Source organism: Pelodiscus sinensis, chromosome Z, assembly GCF_052426305.1.
Source record: "Pelodiscus sinensis isolate ZL-2025 chromosome Z, ASM5242630v1, whole genome shotgun sequence".
Classification (NCBI taxonomy): Eukaryota; Metazoa; Chordata; order Testudines; family Trionychidae; genus Pelodiscus; species Pelodiscus sinensis.
In genome coordinates this window covers 34725409-34743565 of record NC_143085.1, presented here as the reverse complement: position 1 = coordinate 34743565, position 18157 = coordinate 34725409, and the positions used below count along the sequence as shown (strand labels likewise).

Sequence of the window (18157 nt, the reverse complement as noted above, 5' to 3'; positions counted from 1 at the left end):
GCTTTCAAACATCTGAAGATTGTCATATGTGGCTTAGAGGCTCAGTAAGTTTGACCAGCCCTGGAATATAGGAGCACTGTCTGCACATCCCACTATGGAAATCAGCAATTTAAATCACAATTCAATATTGTGTGCCTTGTTTTAACTCCCTACGTGGCTAATTAGTCAACAGCTGGTTAGGTCTCACTCTGCTTAGTCGGGAACATGCATTAGACAAAAGCACAAACCATTGGCCCATGGGTATGTGACAATCAGCTTAAGTGCCAGAAAACCTGGGATCGCACGCTCACACACAAATAAAAGTATCTGGATAAAAAGAACCGAAAAACAAAGTCATGCCATTCAATAACAAGGATACTATCTATATATTTTTGGTTAGTCTAAGATGCTACAGGACCATTGCTATTTACGTTTTTTTTAGTTACAGGGACTAACATGACTACCCCTCTGAGACATTAGTACAGTAATAGGTACAGTTCTTAACCAAGACTGGAACCCAAATGCCCAAGGTGCTGTACATGCAAACACAGTAAGAGGCAGTCTGAAACACCCTGTCTCAGAGAGCCAGCAGTCCAAACAGAAAAGATGGGTGGAGAAACTGAGGCATAGACAGAGAAAGTGAGTTGCCCACAGTAACCTAGTGACAGAGCTGGGAACAAAATCAGGTCTTCTAGGCTCTGGTAGGGCACCTTGGTCATTGCTTCTCAAACACAGCACCTAACGTCCCTTCTCTCACAGTATTTGGTCATAACAATGGTTAAATGGCCACACTTCCTAGCAGTTAACCCAATTAGTTACTTTGCACTTCACCTTTCAAGCGAATGCAGGAAGTCGGTCATACAAGTCCTAAACAAGGCATCGGCTACATTCAGAGCACTGCAAACCACGCCCAGCATGGTGTCCGGCTTCTCGGCCTGGGTTGGGTGGGAGAGGGGAGAAAAAAAGACATTTCCAGTCTACTGCAGATAGCAGGTCCATGTGAGAATGAAGATGTTTAGCCAGAGGGAAGAGAGTCAGAGCTCAGCTTCTACCTGTACTCTCTCAGCAATCAGGTGGTCCAGCCAACCAGTGTCTATCTCATTGTTCTGAAAGCTCTCTGTCTCCAGCACCTTAATCAGGTACTCGACTGTTGTTCTGAAATCCCCACGGATCGACAGCTCTTTCAGTGCCACAACCATATTCCTTAAAAAAAAAGTTCCTCTTTTAATCCTGCATGATCCCTGCCCCCCCCACCTGTTCATTTACAATCATACAAAGTATGAAAGACCCAAAATCTGATGTATCCAATAATCCAATAAAGTGCAAGAGCAGATGATAAACTTTTCCTCGCAAAATATACCAACGCATATGCCACGTTTTTAAGACTGGATGTTTATTACTGAACAAGTAAGCTCTTAGCAGCCAAGAGATACAGCAAGCTACACAGAATTTAGTTGTCCGAGAATGCTGTATATCAGGGCTACTCAACATGCAGCCCATGGGCCACATGCAGCCTGTTTGAGGCCCGCGGTGCAGTTTGGGTTTACATGGGGCTCAACATGCGGCCCACAACTGGGATCCTTTGAACATGGCCTCCACTGGGAACACACTCCACAACTGAGAGTCAATATAATGATTTATGTGGCTATGCGTTTTAGTAGTTAAATTCCTGACTGTCATTGCTCATTCAAAGTGCTATCATATGGGTGGAAATCGGGTAACTATTGCATTTTATTAATATCAGCAGAACTGACTTAAATAGGGCCTGCATGTTGCATAGTCTTGCCTTAATCTTTGTATCTATGCCCATCAGTGTGAAAGAAGCTATTTGCATATATTTGCAAATGTATATGCAACCACACTTAAGTTGTGGCCCTCGGCGTGTGCTGTATCACTATGGCCCCCAGGATTTCCAAAGTTGAATTGCTCTGCTGGATGTGAGCTCTCAGACACCATGGACAACAGGCAACTTCATAAAAATCTAGACACAAAGTGTTTCTTTAACTCTGAAGAAAGACAGCCTAAACTAACATGCTGTGAGACAGCCTTTATTAATAAAAAAAAAAATCTGCCATCTCTGCATGTTCACCTTCTAGAGAAGGTAGGTTTTTTTGGCTTGCTAGGAAGAAGTTTACTTTGAAAGGTAACAGAGTAGTTCTGAGAGGCCCTGATTCAGAAAAGCACATGATCAGAACCCTTAAGAACAATATCTAAAGCTAATCATTAAATGTTTTTAGCTTAAATAGGGCTAAATCACAAGTTTCTGAATATTTCAGTTTAGTCTGAACAGTCTCCATATCCCCCTGTAGGAACTAATGTCAAAAGTTCAGAGCTAAACTGCTCAGAAATGCTGAAGAGGACAATTGCCTCTTTCAAATCACATATTTTTATATCTAAAACCATCAACATTCAGTGGCTCTAGAGTCCCTCCACTCTACAATGGCTCTAGAGCTGATTGTTAATAGTATTGGGAGGACAATACTGACGAGATAGCCTCTTCCCGGTTCTCTCCCCAGGAGAAACAGTGTCCAAACTGTGAATCAGCAAATTCGTGCAAACCGCCAGCAGCTGCCACACTGAAATAACCCCAGACGTTCTTGCTGCTACGGAAATTCAGCTCCTGCACCGTCCCCGAGCTTGGCTTGAACCCCTAAGAGTCAGTGTTAAATTAGAAAAAAACAAAACCAAAAAAAGACAAAGAAGTTACAATGAAAACAAAAATGGCACAAGTCAATAAAGAGGAATTCCAATGCAAATAGCAGCTATTACATAAATATGCCTGTGGAGTTCATTAACACCACATAGCTCATCTGGGAACAGCTCCCAATATTTTGATCATTTATCAATAGACTGGTCAGAGTTCAGATCTTCCGCAAAACAAGGCCGTGGCCTGCTCCCTGTAACTTTTAAAATCTGCTTGTCTGGAGCAGGAGCTTTCTAAACAGGATTCTGTTTACTTACCTCATCAGGATTTTCACTGGTGACTCTGGCAGCAATGACATGGCCTCTGGGCACTGGGGCATTTGCAGGGCTCTCAAAGCAGATGGGCGTATCGCCCCACGGCGACTCTCCATATAGCACTCGGATGTCTTTGATTCTGTGCAAGGGGACTCCCATTGCAATCTGCGGGGGGGAGGAGGGAAGGAGAGACACAATGGTCTAAATTAGCTTTGGACTGAGGCTGCAGCATCACACACAGAGACAATCAATGGGAAAAGAAGCTTTTTACTCTCTAGGTCACTAGCTTACATCCCACCCCTTCTGAGGGAACCAAACCAGGCAGCCATGTGCTGGCTGTGCAGAACCCTCTTTAGAGTAAGCTTAAGCTCAGCCAACCCAAGTGGTCACCTTGGGAGTGTATTTTTGAGGTGCTTGGGACTGATGGGGCATGGAGACCACATGTGATGGCCCATCTCGCTGCTGGGGATGGCTGCTGCCGGTTGGGAGTGGGAAATCATGCAAGGACTTGCTCCCCTGTGGATTGGGGGGGGGGGAGAGAGAGAGATAACAAACTTCTCTCACTTCTCTCTTCCTGCCTGTCGATCCAGCACCTTTAACAGGCACCAATCCTCACACACAGCAGATGGCTCAAACCAATAAGCACCTCAGAATCGTTTGTGTGCTGCAACAGCTTAAAGAAATGCATCTGTGTGGGGGGAGAGGGGGAAGGAGAGGAGAGGGAAATAGTCTGTCAAATATCACATACCTGGAGCTGAGCAGCTGGTAAGTTCACATCAGCAATCATTTCTGTGCAAGGATGTTCTACTTGCAGGCGGGGATTTAACTCCAGAAAGTGGAAGCCTCCATCTTCACTATAGAGGTATTCAACTGTGCCTGCACTCACATAACCCACCATCTTCGCCAGGCGTACTGCGCTCTGAAAACACAACAGACAGATGTGGCTTTTGTGAGGCTCGTTCCTGCTAGTCCACAAGCACAGGTGCTTTGCCTGATGCTTAGATTCTGTTCCGTGCATGTTTCCAACATGTCCCTTGTGCAATATTTCCAGGGCAGCACATCAAATTGGGCAAAAGACAAATGCCAAAACCATGCAAACGAAGAGAAAAAACAATAGCATAAGCCAATAGGGAGAATCAATTTTTACATTAATGCTGTAAAGCAATTTCTGATTGTGTTCCATTAAGTTACACAGCTGCAGCATGCACCAGGTAAATGAGAGCTGCACAATGCACCACAGAAAGATGGAAGCCACAAAAGTCATCAGGAGATGGGACAGAGCCATGGAGAGCAACCTAGGGACTGAGGAATAAAAGCCACCACCTTGTTAGTTAAGCCATGTCCCATTTGCAAGTACCAAGACTTTAGAAGTTCCGCTTGCCATTGTGCTTAATGTGGCAGAGGTAACAGGACTGCCAAACTACAGGTGAACAGTGAGAGCTAGAAAAATGTCCAAGCAGAAAATCAAAGTCATAGGTAAAAATGTTAGTTAAAACAAACAGCCCCCACCCTTAACAACAGCTCAGGTGACTGAGTGACTCTTTATAGGGGCCATTTGTTTATGTTTCTGTGTGGGTGCAGCACCCAGTACAATGGAGACCTGTGGCCCTTAGTTGCTCAAACAAAAAGGGTACTGCAGAAAGGTGATGGCAGACACCAAAAAAATCACTTCCACCAGGTGAGAGGTCCCAGAGGCTTGTGAAGTAAGGAACAGGCTCCTCATTAAGGGCCAGACCCTTTCATTCAGAGCTGATCCACCATGATTACATTCCACAGCCCCATGCTACAACAAAAGATTTACGACTCTAAAAGAGGGAGGGTGATCCTGGCTCCCACGCTGAGAATCCCTGTGTCACAGTGCTGAACCCTCCCAGAGCCAAGTTTGTTCAGTGTCTGTGTGGCTCTGCAGGGGGCAGTAACTCCAACTCTGCCTTGGCTGGGGGGGGGGAGAGGGGAGACCAGAGCTTCTGGCCTAACAGGACAGGGTAGTAGGGAGTCCCAGCAGGCAGGTTGGCAGGCATCAGTGGTTGGATCAGCACAGCAAGGGTCAGCCCCAAGGGGATTTCTGTGATCCAATTCATCACACCCTGCTTGAGGGGACTGCAACAGGGATAGCTTAGCTTGCTTGACGCTCAGGAGCAAGGCTATCACCAAGGCAGGCTAGGCTGAGGCAGCAGCCTGGGTTGCAAAGCTGAGCAGGCAGAAACAGCGGGGACACGTGAAGTCCTACAGGTCTCAGGGAAAGAACTCCACTTCCACCCCCAACTCACTTCAACGGGCCACCCCGCCTCTGATGGTGATGATGGTAGTGGAGGGGGCGGGGCGAACACAACCACAAAATTCATTGCTGTATGGAAAAATGACAAAAAAATGGTAGGAGGGTGCAAATATATTTGCTTACCCTAGGAACTAAAATGCCTCATTACGGTTCGGCTAATAAAGCAACCTCCTGGGTTTGTGCATTTAAGCATTTGGCTACAATGTGAGGGCTGCGCACAAACATCAGTTCATCCTGGGGGTGAGGAGGAGAAGAATTTTCCACTTATACTGAGAGTGAAAGCTCCCACTGGCTGGCATTGTCTGTTCTGTCATTTGTCTGTACAGCGCCCTGCACAAAGCGGCCCTGACCTTTTGCTCAGCCTTCCTAGGCACTACTATAATACATACAATAAAAGCAGCAGCTAAAATGCTCCTTTTCTCTAACATCCCCTCTGTCAGCATTACCTCCACCTATCCCACAGGCCAGATGTAGAATAACCTACCTTCTCCATAAAGTCAAACACAGAGGGAGCTGCTACCGTCACCGGTGCCTCTTCAATTATTTTCTGATGCCTGCGCTGTATGGAGCAGTCGCGGCCGAACAATGAAATGGCATCCCCGTACTGATCAGCAAGCACCTGCACCTCCACGTGCCGGGCGTGCTGGGCTAATTTCATCACAAAGATAGGGGATCCTGGGGCTTCGCTCTGCACCTGAGAGGGCAGGAGAAGAGCATCAGAAATGCATTCACATGGTAAATCCAATCATGTGTCTCCCTGAAATCAAGGATATGGGTAAATCCATCCCCTCTGGGAGAAATTCACCACTAGGCAGAGGGCTGGCACCAGACCTCGGCACCACTATAAATCTCTCATGTTCCTGACCCAATGTATTACACGTTTTACTTTTTTTTTTTAAATATAATGTGCATTTGAACTGATAACCCTTCCCTCAAATATGCCAGTAAAAGGACTCAGGGGAACACCAGGAAATGCATGCTCTTCTGCTAAATACACTTTTAAAGAGAATTTTTTTTAAAAAGGCAGGATTTGAAGGGAGGAGAAGGCCCATCTCACAGCTCTGTGGGGAAGTTAAAAAGAGAGCAGGGGTTAGTATGTGGGAGAACCAGTGGGGCCACCAGACACATGACACATCCTCTAGCCCAGGGAAGGGCCAGGAAAATCCCCTCTTACTCCAGGCTCACATCTCCACACTCCTGTTTCACCCCTTCCCCACCTTGCTCCACTCTCACCCCGCCTCTTCCCCAATGGCAGCAGCCAGGGGAATTAGTGAGGTGAAGGAAGAGAGGGGGGGGTGGTACTGGCAGCAGGAATTCCCCCACCACCACCTCACCTGCAGCAGCAGGGGAAGTGGAGCCTGTGCTCCCAGACCCATTGTTCTGCTTCCTGTAGGCAAGTGCCGGGGTGGTCCTGCCTCCTCCCCCAAGCAAGGCAACTGGGAGAGTGGAGCAAGCTAGGGCTGCATTGCTCCTCTTCCTCTGCTGGTGAGTAGAGGGCGGGACGGTAACCCTGTTGCAGACACCAGACTCTCCTGCTAGTCCTGCTGCATGCTACTGGCTGGACCTTTGACCCTCCTGTCCATGGCGTTTGGGGTTCATCATCCCTATGACCCCTCCTGTGCATCACTTGTGAAAGGTCTATTTTTGAATGGGGAAGGATGGAGAGGCATCTTCCTTAGAGCCTCTTACTTGTCTGAGGGGACAAATTTAGAGAAGTGGGACATGGGGTAAAAACTCTCCTCCCAGTCTCTCACCTGTCTGAAGCAGCCAGTGAATTCCTCACCAGTCTCTGCCTTCCGGATTCCTTTGCCACCACTGCCCTCCGAAGCTTTTATCATCACGGGGTAGCCAATCCTCTCAGCCACCTGAAGGAGGAAAAGGGCTAGGAAGCTGAAGGGAACACTGTAGATGTTTCTGGGGCAAATGCAGCCCCAGAGCAAATGAGCACAGCTCAAATCGTGGCCCACAGCGTCGGGACCCCATCACGCTGGGGTTCAATTTGTCCAGTGTGAACACCATAGACGCAGGTGCATTCACCAAATCCCTCTCAATTTAACAGAGTGTGCAAGTCACTGCTGACATTTGTTTATCTCTGTGACATGTGGTGGGGAGAAAGCGCTCTGCACAGGCCCCTTTCTATTACTATTAGGAATCCAAATAAGGAAGAGATGAATAGATTCCAAGGGCAAAAGGGCCCTGTGTGACCTAGGCTGGGAGTTGGGGGGGGGGGAGGGGTAAACTATGGCCTGTGGGCTGCATCTGGCCCATCAGGGCTTTTAATCTGGCCCTTAGGAGTACCAGGTCGGCAGCACAAGTGGGCAAGGGTAGGCTCACACACAGCCCCCCATGCCACTCCCAGAAGCAGCCAGCAACTCCCCGCAATGGCTCCCATTGCCATTGTCCTCACAGCTCCCATTGGCTGTTAACTGGGAACCATGGCCGCTGGAAGCAATGACTGCAGGTGAGGGCAGCATTCAGAGCCACCTGCCTCCCATGTCACCGCCAGCCCTGTTCACCACCAAATGGGATATATCCAAGATAAGTGGCATCCAGCCAAAGCCTGCGCCCCAACACCTCCCACACCCAAACCCCTGCCCCAACCCTACATCCAGAGGTGAAAGTAAGTGGGCGCGCAGCTCTAGCAAAAGCTGGCTGAGCTGCAGCAAAAGCCAGCAAGGACCTATTTAAAGAGCTGGCAGGGACCTGGGTGGAAATAGGATAGTACTTCTAAGAACTTTTAAGGTACTTTCACTACTGCCTACATCCATGTCCTGCCATACAGTTTCTCTGCCCTGATGTGGCCCCCAAGCCAAAAATGTGCCCACCCCAATCTAGTCTGACCTCCAGTACCAACCACCTGTAGAACTCCCCCAAAGTAAGTTCTATGGCATCGTGTTTAGAAAAATGGGCAGTCTGGATTTTAAAATGGTCAATGGCAGAGACTCCACCATGACCCTGGGTACATTGTTCTGATGGTTCGCTCACCATTAAAATTTGCCCCTTATTTTCCAGTCTGAATTTGTCTACCGTCAACTCCCAGCCACTGACTCGAGTTACACTGGACTGCAGAGCCCATTACTAAATGCCCATGCCCCTTGTAAATCTCAAAGGCAAAGAGGCAGCAGAACAGCTGGGTCTCTCCCTTTGAAATGTGCAAAAGCCACCCACAGTTCCTGTACATTTCAAAGGGAGAGGAGCAGCAGCTGGACCAGTGCAAGTGGGACTGTTTCAGTCTCCACTCACGCGGTTTCCCCACTGCCCCCCCGCCTCCCCTGCAGAGACAGTGCTAGTGGGGACCAGCAAAGCAAGCCCCCGCCCAGCACTGGCTGCTGCTCTTCCCCTTGGGGGAAAGAAAGCAACTAGTCAAGTTCCTACTCAACTACCTGATAAGCATTTGCTTATCAGATAGTTCACTAGACACTTATATCCCTAGTAGGCATGTCATTACTTATAGACTGATCATGTCACACCAGGATCCTCTCTTTTATTAAGTTAAAGAGACTAAGCTCTTTAAGTCTATCACGCATCTTTTAATTATTCTTATTTCCAAACTATACACATCCTTTACATAAGAACAGCCATACTGGGTCAGACTAAAGATCCGCCTAGCCCAGTATCCTATCTGCTGACAGTGGCCAATGCCAGATGCCCTGGAGGGAGGGAACACAGCAGGTAATCTTCATGATCCCCTCCGTGTCATCCATTTCCAGAAAAACAGAGACTAGGGACACCATTTCTACCCATCCTGGCTAATAGCCATTGACGGACCTAATCCCAATGAACTTATGTAGCTCTTTTTTGAACCCTGTTAAGTCCTAGTCTTCACCACATCCTATGGCAAGGAGTTCCACAAGTTGACTGTGCGCTGCATGTAGAAAAACTTCGTTTTGTTTGTTTTAAACCGATCACTTATTAATTTAATCTGGTGACCCCTAATATATGAAGAAGTAAATAACTCTTCCTGATTTCACTTCTTCCACACCAGTCATGACTGTATAGACCTCTATTATATCCCCCCCCCTTAGGCTCCTCTTTTCTAAGATGAAAAGTCCTAGTCTTTTTAATCTCTCTTCACATGGGACCCCTTTCAAGCACCTAATCATTTTGGTTGCCCTTCTCTGAACTTTTTCTAATGCCAAGTTATCTTTTTTGAGATAAGGTGACCACATCTGTATGCAGTATTCAAGAGGTGGACCTACCAAGGTTTTATGTCATGCATCTGATGAAGTGGGTCTTTACCCACGAAAGCTTATGCTCCTACACTTCAGTTAGTCTATAAGGTGCCACAGGACTCCTCATCGCTTTTGCAGATTCAGACTAACACGGCTACCCCTCTGATACAAGGTTTTATATGGAGGCGATAAGTTATTATCTGTCCTTTTCTTTATCCCTTTTTTCCGCAGAGGGTGGACACTGTATTCCAGCAGCAGTCACACCAGTAACAAATACAGATATAGAAGAACCTTGAGTAGGAGTAGAGACCTTTTGTTTGGCCAGTGTCACACCGGGAGCTCACATTCAGTTGATTATACACTCCTGCCCCAAAACTTGTTCCAAGTCCCTGCTTCTCAGGATAGCATCTCCCAAGCTGTGAGCAGGTCCTGCATTCTTTGTTCTCAGAGGTATACATATACACATAGCCATATTATAATTAATTTTGTTTACTTGTTCCCAGTTCATGAAGCCACCAGATGACTCAGAATCAGTAACCTACCCTCTTAACTATTTATCACTATCCCAGACTGTGCATCAGTTGCAAGCTTTAGCAGGGATGATTGTTTTCTCTTCTAGATCATTGATAACAATGTTAAATAGCAGAGGGGACAAGAAGTGATCTCCTTGGGATACCACTCAAAATGCACCCACTGGGGAGTCCCCATTTGCAATTTCAACAAAAATGAACGGAGCTGCTGTTGGGTTAGGACCTTTACCTCCAGACCTTCATCCACGTCCTTTACACAGCCTCGTGCATAAGTCTCTAGGGAGACACTGATTGTTCGCTGCTGCTCACAATCCTCCTTTGTCCATTCTGCCACAAGACCTACGGAATGAAACACTGACCTCAGAATGCCTTCATGCCTCAGAGATCTATGGCAAATGGCTACATTTGGCAAGTAACTGAAGCTTTCTCAGCAGCCGCCCAGCCATAGGAACTACTACAGTTATCTTTCTACTATCAGTCACATGGGAAATCAAGCTGAGGTGCACAGTTTTTCTGGAGAGCAACCAGGACTGAGTCAGCAGGGTCCAGCTGGATTCCCCAAAGCCCTGTTACATGGAAGAGTAGCCCTGAGCTAGAGAACAAACATGCAGAGATCACAGAGTCGCTAACATATGGGCGGAAACACCTGTCAATTCTCTCTGCTGCCTGCTGGCCCATCCTAGAAGAGTGACCAGGAACCAGGCTCAAGGACCCATCTCTAGAAAGCTGAAATGCAGCCAAGAGACAACAGAAGTGGAAAGGAACGACAGAGAGCAGGGAAGGCAGAAAACAGAGAAGGTCAGTACAATAAGGGGAGAATGGCTACTGCAGAAGAGAAGAAGGTTATAAATGGGGGGGGGGGAAGAGAAAGAACTGGATAAAAAAATTACTGATGAGGGTAACAGCAAAAAGTCAAGGCCCAAGGAAGAAGAGATGCATCAAGACAAAGAAAGAGAGAAAGGAAAGCAGCAAAACTGTTTTTTTACAGCAACTACAGTTGATGGTTTAATGGTGGAGTGGCTGTTCCTAGCAGGGAAAAGTGAGCACGTAAATGCGAATGGGTAGAGAAGGGCAACACCCCACTCAAGATCTGACCCCTGGCTCAGTTTCCCCATTTTTTCCCTTCTGTAAGGAGTCTGACAGATACAAAATGAGAAAAAAAAATGCCCAAATAAATGACACACAAGTTTTGTGTGATCTTAGCTTCTCTCATGTAGAAAGCTCTCTTACCACTTCCGCTCCAGGGCAATGTGGGGATCTGGATAGTCTGGGCCACAATGGTGGAGGCCACTTTATCTCCCAAAGCCCACATGGCTTTACTGGGAGGACCTTAAAGCCAGCAGAAAACAAAAACATGAAGAGGTTAGTGCCTCTCACTCACTGACGCAATGAAACCTTTTTTCAAAGAGGCACAGAAACCCACCTCCCACCCACATCAAACAACTGAGTAAAAGGACCCACTCCTAGGAACGTTATTGGGGAGTCTCCAAAGTGTACCTTGTACGCTGAGCACTTGGGCAGCCACCCAGGACAGACTCAAAGGCCACCCAGCTGATTAGCAGAGTGCCCACAGCCAGCAGCATGTGTTTCATATGCAAATGTGTACTCCTCTAGTCTCAGTGCACATACCAAAGTTTATTCTGCACAGATGGAAAAAAATTCCACAGAACACTGGTCTCTGTGAACCCTGATTTGAGAAGCCCTACATTAGAAGACTTATGGGATGGGAATGAGTAACTGGTAAACCAGTGCCAGGGAGCACCCTGCCCCCCAGCAGATTGCTGGGGTGCACCAGCCCCAGAGCTGGGAGCCTGCTGGGGGTGGCCATCCCAGCCTTAGAGCCAGTGCAGGGGTGCAGTCCTGGGTACTGTAGGCTGCTCCAGCTCGGCTACAATGGTCCCCTGCCCAAACTCTCACTTGGTCAGTTAACAGATTAAACATTAGGTTAACCTAACATAACTGGCTAACCAGTTATATGTTTGATTAATTGTTCTTTTACATCCCTAATGCGGGACCAATACACACAAACACCACACCCAGACATAGCAGTGCCCATGAGAAATCAAGGAAGCCAATGCAGTGTAGGTGACTCCCTTGGACAGTGGTAGGTTTTGTTGGTTTAAGAAGAGGACTGCATTGAGGGAAATAAGCAAGAACCCTACCTAGGAAAGCCACCCCATGTTTGTGCAGCAGCTCCGGAAGCTTTGGGTTTTCAGAAGCATGGCCCCAGCCAGCCCACACGGCCTGTGATGAAAGAAAGGCAGTATCTGTGAGGGAGTGCTAGCTGCACAGGCAACCTCCTGTCGGTTGGTCACAGCATCCTGCGCTGCCCAGGCTCAAGTCAACAGCACCTTAGTCCTAGCAATAACTAGAGCCTCTCTCTACACTCCACGTGCTCTCTTCCAAGAGCAACCCATGCGATTAAAGGCATAAGTGGTCGGAAAGCCATTTCCTGAAGGGGCACCCCCGACTCAGTCCTGTCATGGAGGTAATGATCTGTGGGCACCTTTGCTCTTAGCTCCTCAAAGGACAGAGCCCTAGGATACTAAACAGAGGGCCTACTCAGCATGGTGGCACCTCCCCCTAAAGAACAGCCCTGACGGCACACAATAAGATACCAGACCCCCCAGCCTTTGACGGTCATGGTGTGGGACAGAGAGAGGATAGGGATAATAGTTTCAGAGCCATTTCTGTTTGAAACTTCACCATGCAACCCACTCCACTGCAACAATGTTGGGCACTGCAAATAATCACCTTTCAGTCAGGAGCCAGAGCCCCAGCTCTGAAGACAACATTCCCATTCTCTCCTTGTCCACTGAAACCAACCAGAATCTTTCCATCGATGCGCACAGGCACTGGCAGGCCCTAAAATTCCTGGATGTCCCCTCAGAATTACCTGACTAATGCCAGGACCCATTTCCAGATCATCAAACATGCCCAGGATGATTTCTGAGCTTCAGGTTTGGCTTCTGAGCTATGAAGTTATCCCGAGCCCACAAAGACAAAATCACAGTGTACTGTTTGTACCTGCACTGGAACCCTCTTGGAAATATCCACAATCAGCTCTACGTTTGCATAGTTGTTGTTGTTGGCTCCCCCAGGGACGGGCACGTAATGGTCAGCCATTTTGATGTACTCTGCAAGAGAAAGCCCATTGATGGTAGATGAGAGTAGCAGGCGGATGGGAAGGCATCAAGACTGTACAGCAAACTTACTGTACCGGAGTTGAAAAACTTCACCTCCTATTAATGCTGCTCTTCCCTCTCCCCCCCACAGGAACTGCAGCCATGACAAGCGACACACATCACTGTAGATTGGAAAGCAACCACAATTCTAGACCTCCTAAGGAGACAGGAGGAGGGGATGTGGGAGAAGAGGCTAAATCTATTAGCGGGTCTGATCCTATAAACCAGGGCTGGGCAAAATGCAGCCCAAGGGCCAAATCTGACCTGCCTAACACTTTGATCCTGCACAGGGACTGCGTCTGGCCACTTTTTATTCATAGCCTGCTGCCGGTGCCACCAAATTTCCAGGCAGTAGCTCAGGCAGCAGGATCCTGATTAAATGGCTTCTGGTTAAGATGCTACCCCTGGCAGGGGCCAGAACTGAGCACCCTTTTAATTAGCTGCAGCAACCCCGGCCGGCTGCCAGGCAGCGTGGTAGTGGTGAGGCTGGGAGCAGTAAGTTCTTTGCAGTGTTTTTAATTCAAAGCCTCCAGCTCCAGACAGCTCTGGGCGGAGGCTAGTCCCAGGCTCTGGCTCTTCCGGAGAGAGGGTTTCTGTGGAGGTGACCCATAGCAATGTACCAAAATTCATTAAAGTGCCCTCCTCCCCCCAAAAAAATTACTGCCCACCCCACTGTAGTCCATGCAAAGAAGAAAGTCTTGCTGTAAACAGTGACAGAGGTCCTGGTTCGTGACAGGTAACTTATTCCATTGCTTAACCACCCTGACAGTTAGGAAGTTTTTCCTACTGTCCAGCCTAAATCTCCCTTGCTGCAGTTTAAGCCCATTGCTGCTTGTGTTAGTGCAGAATTGTCTCTGATTCAAACCAGTCAATAGGTAACGTCTCAGACAACACTGAGGACAGGACAGACAGCTGTGCAAAGGAGATGTTTGCAATAGGCACCACAGAGAAAGAGGGGACATCAATGTCAATGTCGGTTAGATTTTATGGATTCAGCTTTAGCACTTACCAGCATTTGCTTTAAGATCTTCAGGTGTGACCATGACCACAAACCGAATGGCTCGCTCATTTCTGAACATTTCATAGGCCCACCTGCGGATGGAGCGCATGCACTTCACAGCAGCAATGCCATTGTTTGCAATCAGAACCTGCAAGCAAGAGGAAGAAAGAAACACAGGGGTCAGAGGCAAATGGCTGGATCTGAGTGGGCTCAAAGTGTCAAAAGGCAGACACACCTTTCATTTCACCTGAAAGGTATGACAAAGGCACACAGCACCTTGCAGGATCTGGCCCTGATGTTCAGATATGGGAGCTGTAAAAAACCTAGTATTTTATTTAAAATTTTACAAGACACCAAAATTGTAGACTTTAGATCACTGGGAAGGAGTTACACAGTAACCTCTAAGTTGATTATTACATAACCAGTAGTATTAACATGGGTGTTCCATGCATGGAAGGACAGCAGACTATCAGAACTCAGAGACAGATATTGTATAGCAGTCTAGACAACTCACAATTGCTCCCTTCCAAGAAATGAACTTTTGCAGGAAGTCTCCAGATAAAGGAAGCATTAGGCTAATACTGTTTCTACACAAATGAGAGAAAGTTGAGATACAAGGTCAAATTTTGCTTTTGGTTATACCTCTGAAGTCAAAGTAGTTATTGAGGATTTATTCTGGGCACAACAACAACAACAACAACAAAATCAGAATTTGGCCTAATGTCTGCAATACTTCATAAACACTCTGAAACATAGAGGATCCCTCAACCACATGACAAATATTTGCAATCTCTGTTCCCACTAAACAAAACCAATTCAAGAACAGACTGCCTACGAATGCTAACATTGAGATTAAATCAGAGTTTCAAACCAACATGACATGGTGGCCAATCTTCATAATGTTGAATTTTAGCCAAAAAGCTTTACTTCTGGGAAGATGGGAAATAATTTTGACTTAAAGCAAGTTGGCTGATGCAAACCAAGCAAAAGGCATTGCCCAGCTCTGGGGCATGGGAAGGAATAAGCTGTATATAGCAGCAGTGTCCCCTGTAAGCTGAGCACTTGGGCAGTCACCCCAGCTGATTAGTAGAGTGCCAAGATGACAGTGTGTTTCTATAGGTGGTGCACATTTGCACATGCCTTGGTACACAACACAATTCATTCTGCACATGGATATTAAAAATTAGAGGGAACATAGTATAGGAGAGGACTCTACAAATACAAAACTCACTGGAACCCTAGAGTCTATTTTGATGCTTTGACATAATTTGCCTATGTTAATATTTAATCATGCAATCATAGACTCCTAGGGCAGGAAGAGACCTCAGGAGTCACTGAGTCCGGCTCCCAGCCCAAAGCTGGACCAATCGCAACTCAATCATCCCAGCCAGGGCTTTTTCAAGCTGGGACTTAAAACCTCTAGGGATGGATATTCCACCCCATCCCTAGTGAACCTATTCCAGTGCTTCACCATCCTCCTAGCGAAACAGTTTTTCCTAATGTCCAACCTAGACCTCCCCCAGTATCCTAGAAACTTCCATGCCAGGAGTATACAGATCATAAGAGCTGTTCAAGAAACAGCATCCCAACTGCAAAGAGAGCTAGGAATCTAAATGTCCTTACAAGAATTCACTGAGCTTGGCTAAGGGCAAGGTACCTTTTCAATAATGTGGTTCCCCCCAAAACGAGTCACAAATTCGGCAGGTGAGGCGACAGTGAAGTCCCTGTGGAGATCCAGTTTCTTGTGCTCTCGGCCTCTCTTGATAAGATGAAGCCCTGACATGCTTGGCCTGAATCATGTACAAAAACAAATGACATAAAGACACTCATCAGAGCAAGTCTGCTGCTATCTCGATACACAAACAGTTCAGAATGGAAAAGTCAGCTTGAGGGTAAGCTTGGGACTTGAAGCAGGAATGCATTTGGCACATCATGTAACAGCTTAAAATTTAATCAGATGAAAAAACAAGCCATGGCGGTAATACTTTTCTCTACCACGCAACAGTCTCGAAGGCAACAAACACTCCTCGGTTAGCCCAATGAAGTAAATACAGGATATAAAAGATAGTTTAACCCACTACTAATATGCAGACACTTCTGAGACAGAACACAGCAGCTGATTTAAAGCACACTACACCATACATAAGGTGTGAAAAAGAGCTTTGTATTCCATTGAGAAACATGGGAGTAGTAAACTTAAGTAAAAGGAATGTAATTCTTCAGGGCTGCTCTTATGCAAAGTAACAGGATATCTTTAATGATGCCAAGTGCCCAAGACTATGGCTGTGTGTCACTGATTTCAAAACCAGTGATGAGAGACAATTGTGCTGCTAGGAAAGACATTCTATCTCTACATATATGCCCTAAGAGAGACTGGAAACCAACCTGGTATTTGCATGTCAGACAATAGATATTCATACACCCAAAAGTCACTGGGGATGTTCAGGTCTGTTAATGGACAAGGGTGAGTGAGTGATGAGCATGTCTAGCCACCATGAGGATAATGATAATGCCATTGCAAATACTAACCCGCTTTCTGCCTGACAAAGATTCACACATCATGGGACTCTGGAAATGCTTATGAGCAGAGAGTTGGGACAAGAGAAACGAGAGGAGCCCTGTGGCGACAAAATGCACAGTCCACTCAACACTCGACAGCAAGATGAAGTCTCTTGCCAAACTTCAGAGGCTTATTAAAACACACACACAGGGTGTTAAGGCAAAACCTATTGTAAATTAACTGAACTCCCTGAGAGACTGTCATTTCCTGGCAGGAAAGCATTCAGTTTCCAGTGCCTGGTTTGGCATGAAGTTCAGTTAGCACAGTTACATAGCAAAACATCTCCAGATCCCATCACGTGTCCACCTCCACCAATCCCTCCCCTCCCATCCAAGGCAGGCACTGGCATTTGAGCCTTCCATAACTTCAATACAGACTGAAGGATTAGTTTTACAGATCAAATCTGTGGAGGCAAATGCTGCACCCCACACACTCTGTACCTCTGCAGGAAATGACAAGAACAGAACCTGCACTGGCAGGTGGAAGGAAGTAAGCAGTTTACAGGGAACCTACACAGAGGCTGGGGTGGATACACACTTCCGTAGGGGTTCCTCTTCCCTATCAGGGGAGGAAGAGAGAAGCTTTGAGAGGCAAACCAGGGAGGGGCATGGATAGCAGTTTCCTTTTTCACCCATTAGCCAACTTCACTTCCACCCCACCCCCTGAATCTCAGTGGTACTCCCCTGCAAACAAACAGATTCCCAGTCTCAAAGGCTGTGCATAGCTTCTAGGATTTGGCTCTTCCCAAAAGTAGATTCTTGACCCGAAGGCAGGCGGAAGAACCAAAGTTCCACATGATGGTGAACACAGACCTCTCAAACAACAAACATGACCTCGGTGGTGAAGGAGAAGAAGGAAAAGGAGAAGGAGAAGGAGACAATGACAGGCTCTACTACCCCTTTGAGGTGACAGTTTCAAAGGGGAAGCCACCGCACACCTAATCAGCTGTGCAGCGGCTTCCCCTTTGAAACTGCCTCTTCTGGCTGTTTTAAAGGGGCAGCCAAGGGACTTGGGGTCAGCTGGAGAGTCCCCAGCTGATCCTCGGTTCCAGGGAAATGATGTGGGGAGTCCATGGGAGGTCAATGGGGACGCCCACCTCGTATATTCGTCTTTCCTAGGAATTGAGGGACCAGCCCTGGCCTTACATGCTGGAGTCGAGAGGCACAGAAGGGGGTAAAAATTGTACCTGGATGTGGTCCTCTTTCTTAAGTGTACACATAGAAAGAGTAAGCTGTTACTTGGTACCATTATTTCTATTTTTCTATCTTTATCTTCTTTGTAACCATTTTTAAGATCTATATTTTGCTAGTCATTAAGAAATAGAGCAATAGCCATTGTAACCATATGATTTAGAAGCTTCTTTAATAAACCTGTAACTGTTTAAGCTTTAACCTGACTCCTTCAGTTGCTGTAACAGAACCAAGCACAATTTAAAAGAACTTCAGCTGGTCTTAAGGGACAGATATAGGGAGAGCTTGGGTGTTTGGATCTGTGT

The 18157-nt window shown here is 46.9% G+C and overlaps 1 protein-coding gene across 10 annotated transcripts in view; it reads right to left on the bottom strand.

Moving 5' to 3' along the window:
• Positions 1-18157, bottom strand: part of ACACB (acetyl-CoA carboxylase beta) — an 80306-nt gene that overhangs the window by 38454 nt on the left and 23695 nt on the right. For 9 of the 10 annotated variants that reach the window (XR_012896030.2, XM_075898798.2, XM_075898797.2 and 6 more), the window contains 13 exons: positions 15760-15892; positions 14112-14250; positions 12945-13054; positions 12080-12161; positions 11148-11246; positions 10147-10256; positions 6970-7080; positions 5700-5909; positions 3686-3856; positions 2941-3102; positions 2466-2629; positions 1032-1182; positions 811-914 (listed from right to left, as the gene is read on the bottom strand). Coding sequence is in view for 9 of the 10 variants with exons in the window: in XM_075898798.2 (XP_075754913.2) it covers positions 811-914; positions 1032-1182; positions 2466-2629; positions 2941-3102; positions 3686-3856; positions 5700-5909; positions 6970-7080; positions 10147-10256; positions 11148-11246; positions 12080-12161; positions 12945-13054; positions 14112-14250; positions 15760-15892 (1746 nt within the window). In the remaining variant the exon portion in view is untranslated. The remainder of the gene's footprint in view (positions 1-810; positions 915-1031; positions 1183-2465; positions 2630-2940; positions 3103-3685; positions 3857-5699; positions 5910-6969; positions 7081-10146; positions 10257-11147; positions 11247-12079; positions 12162-12944; positions 13055-14111; positions 14251-15759; positions 15893-18157) is intronic. The other variant, XM_075898806.2, reaches the window with a different exon arrangement.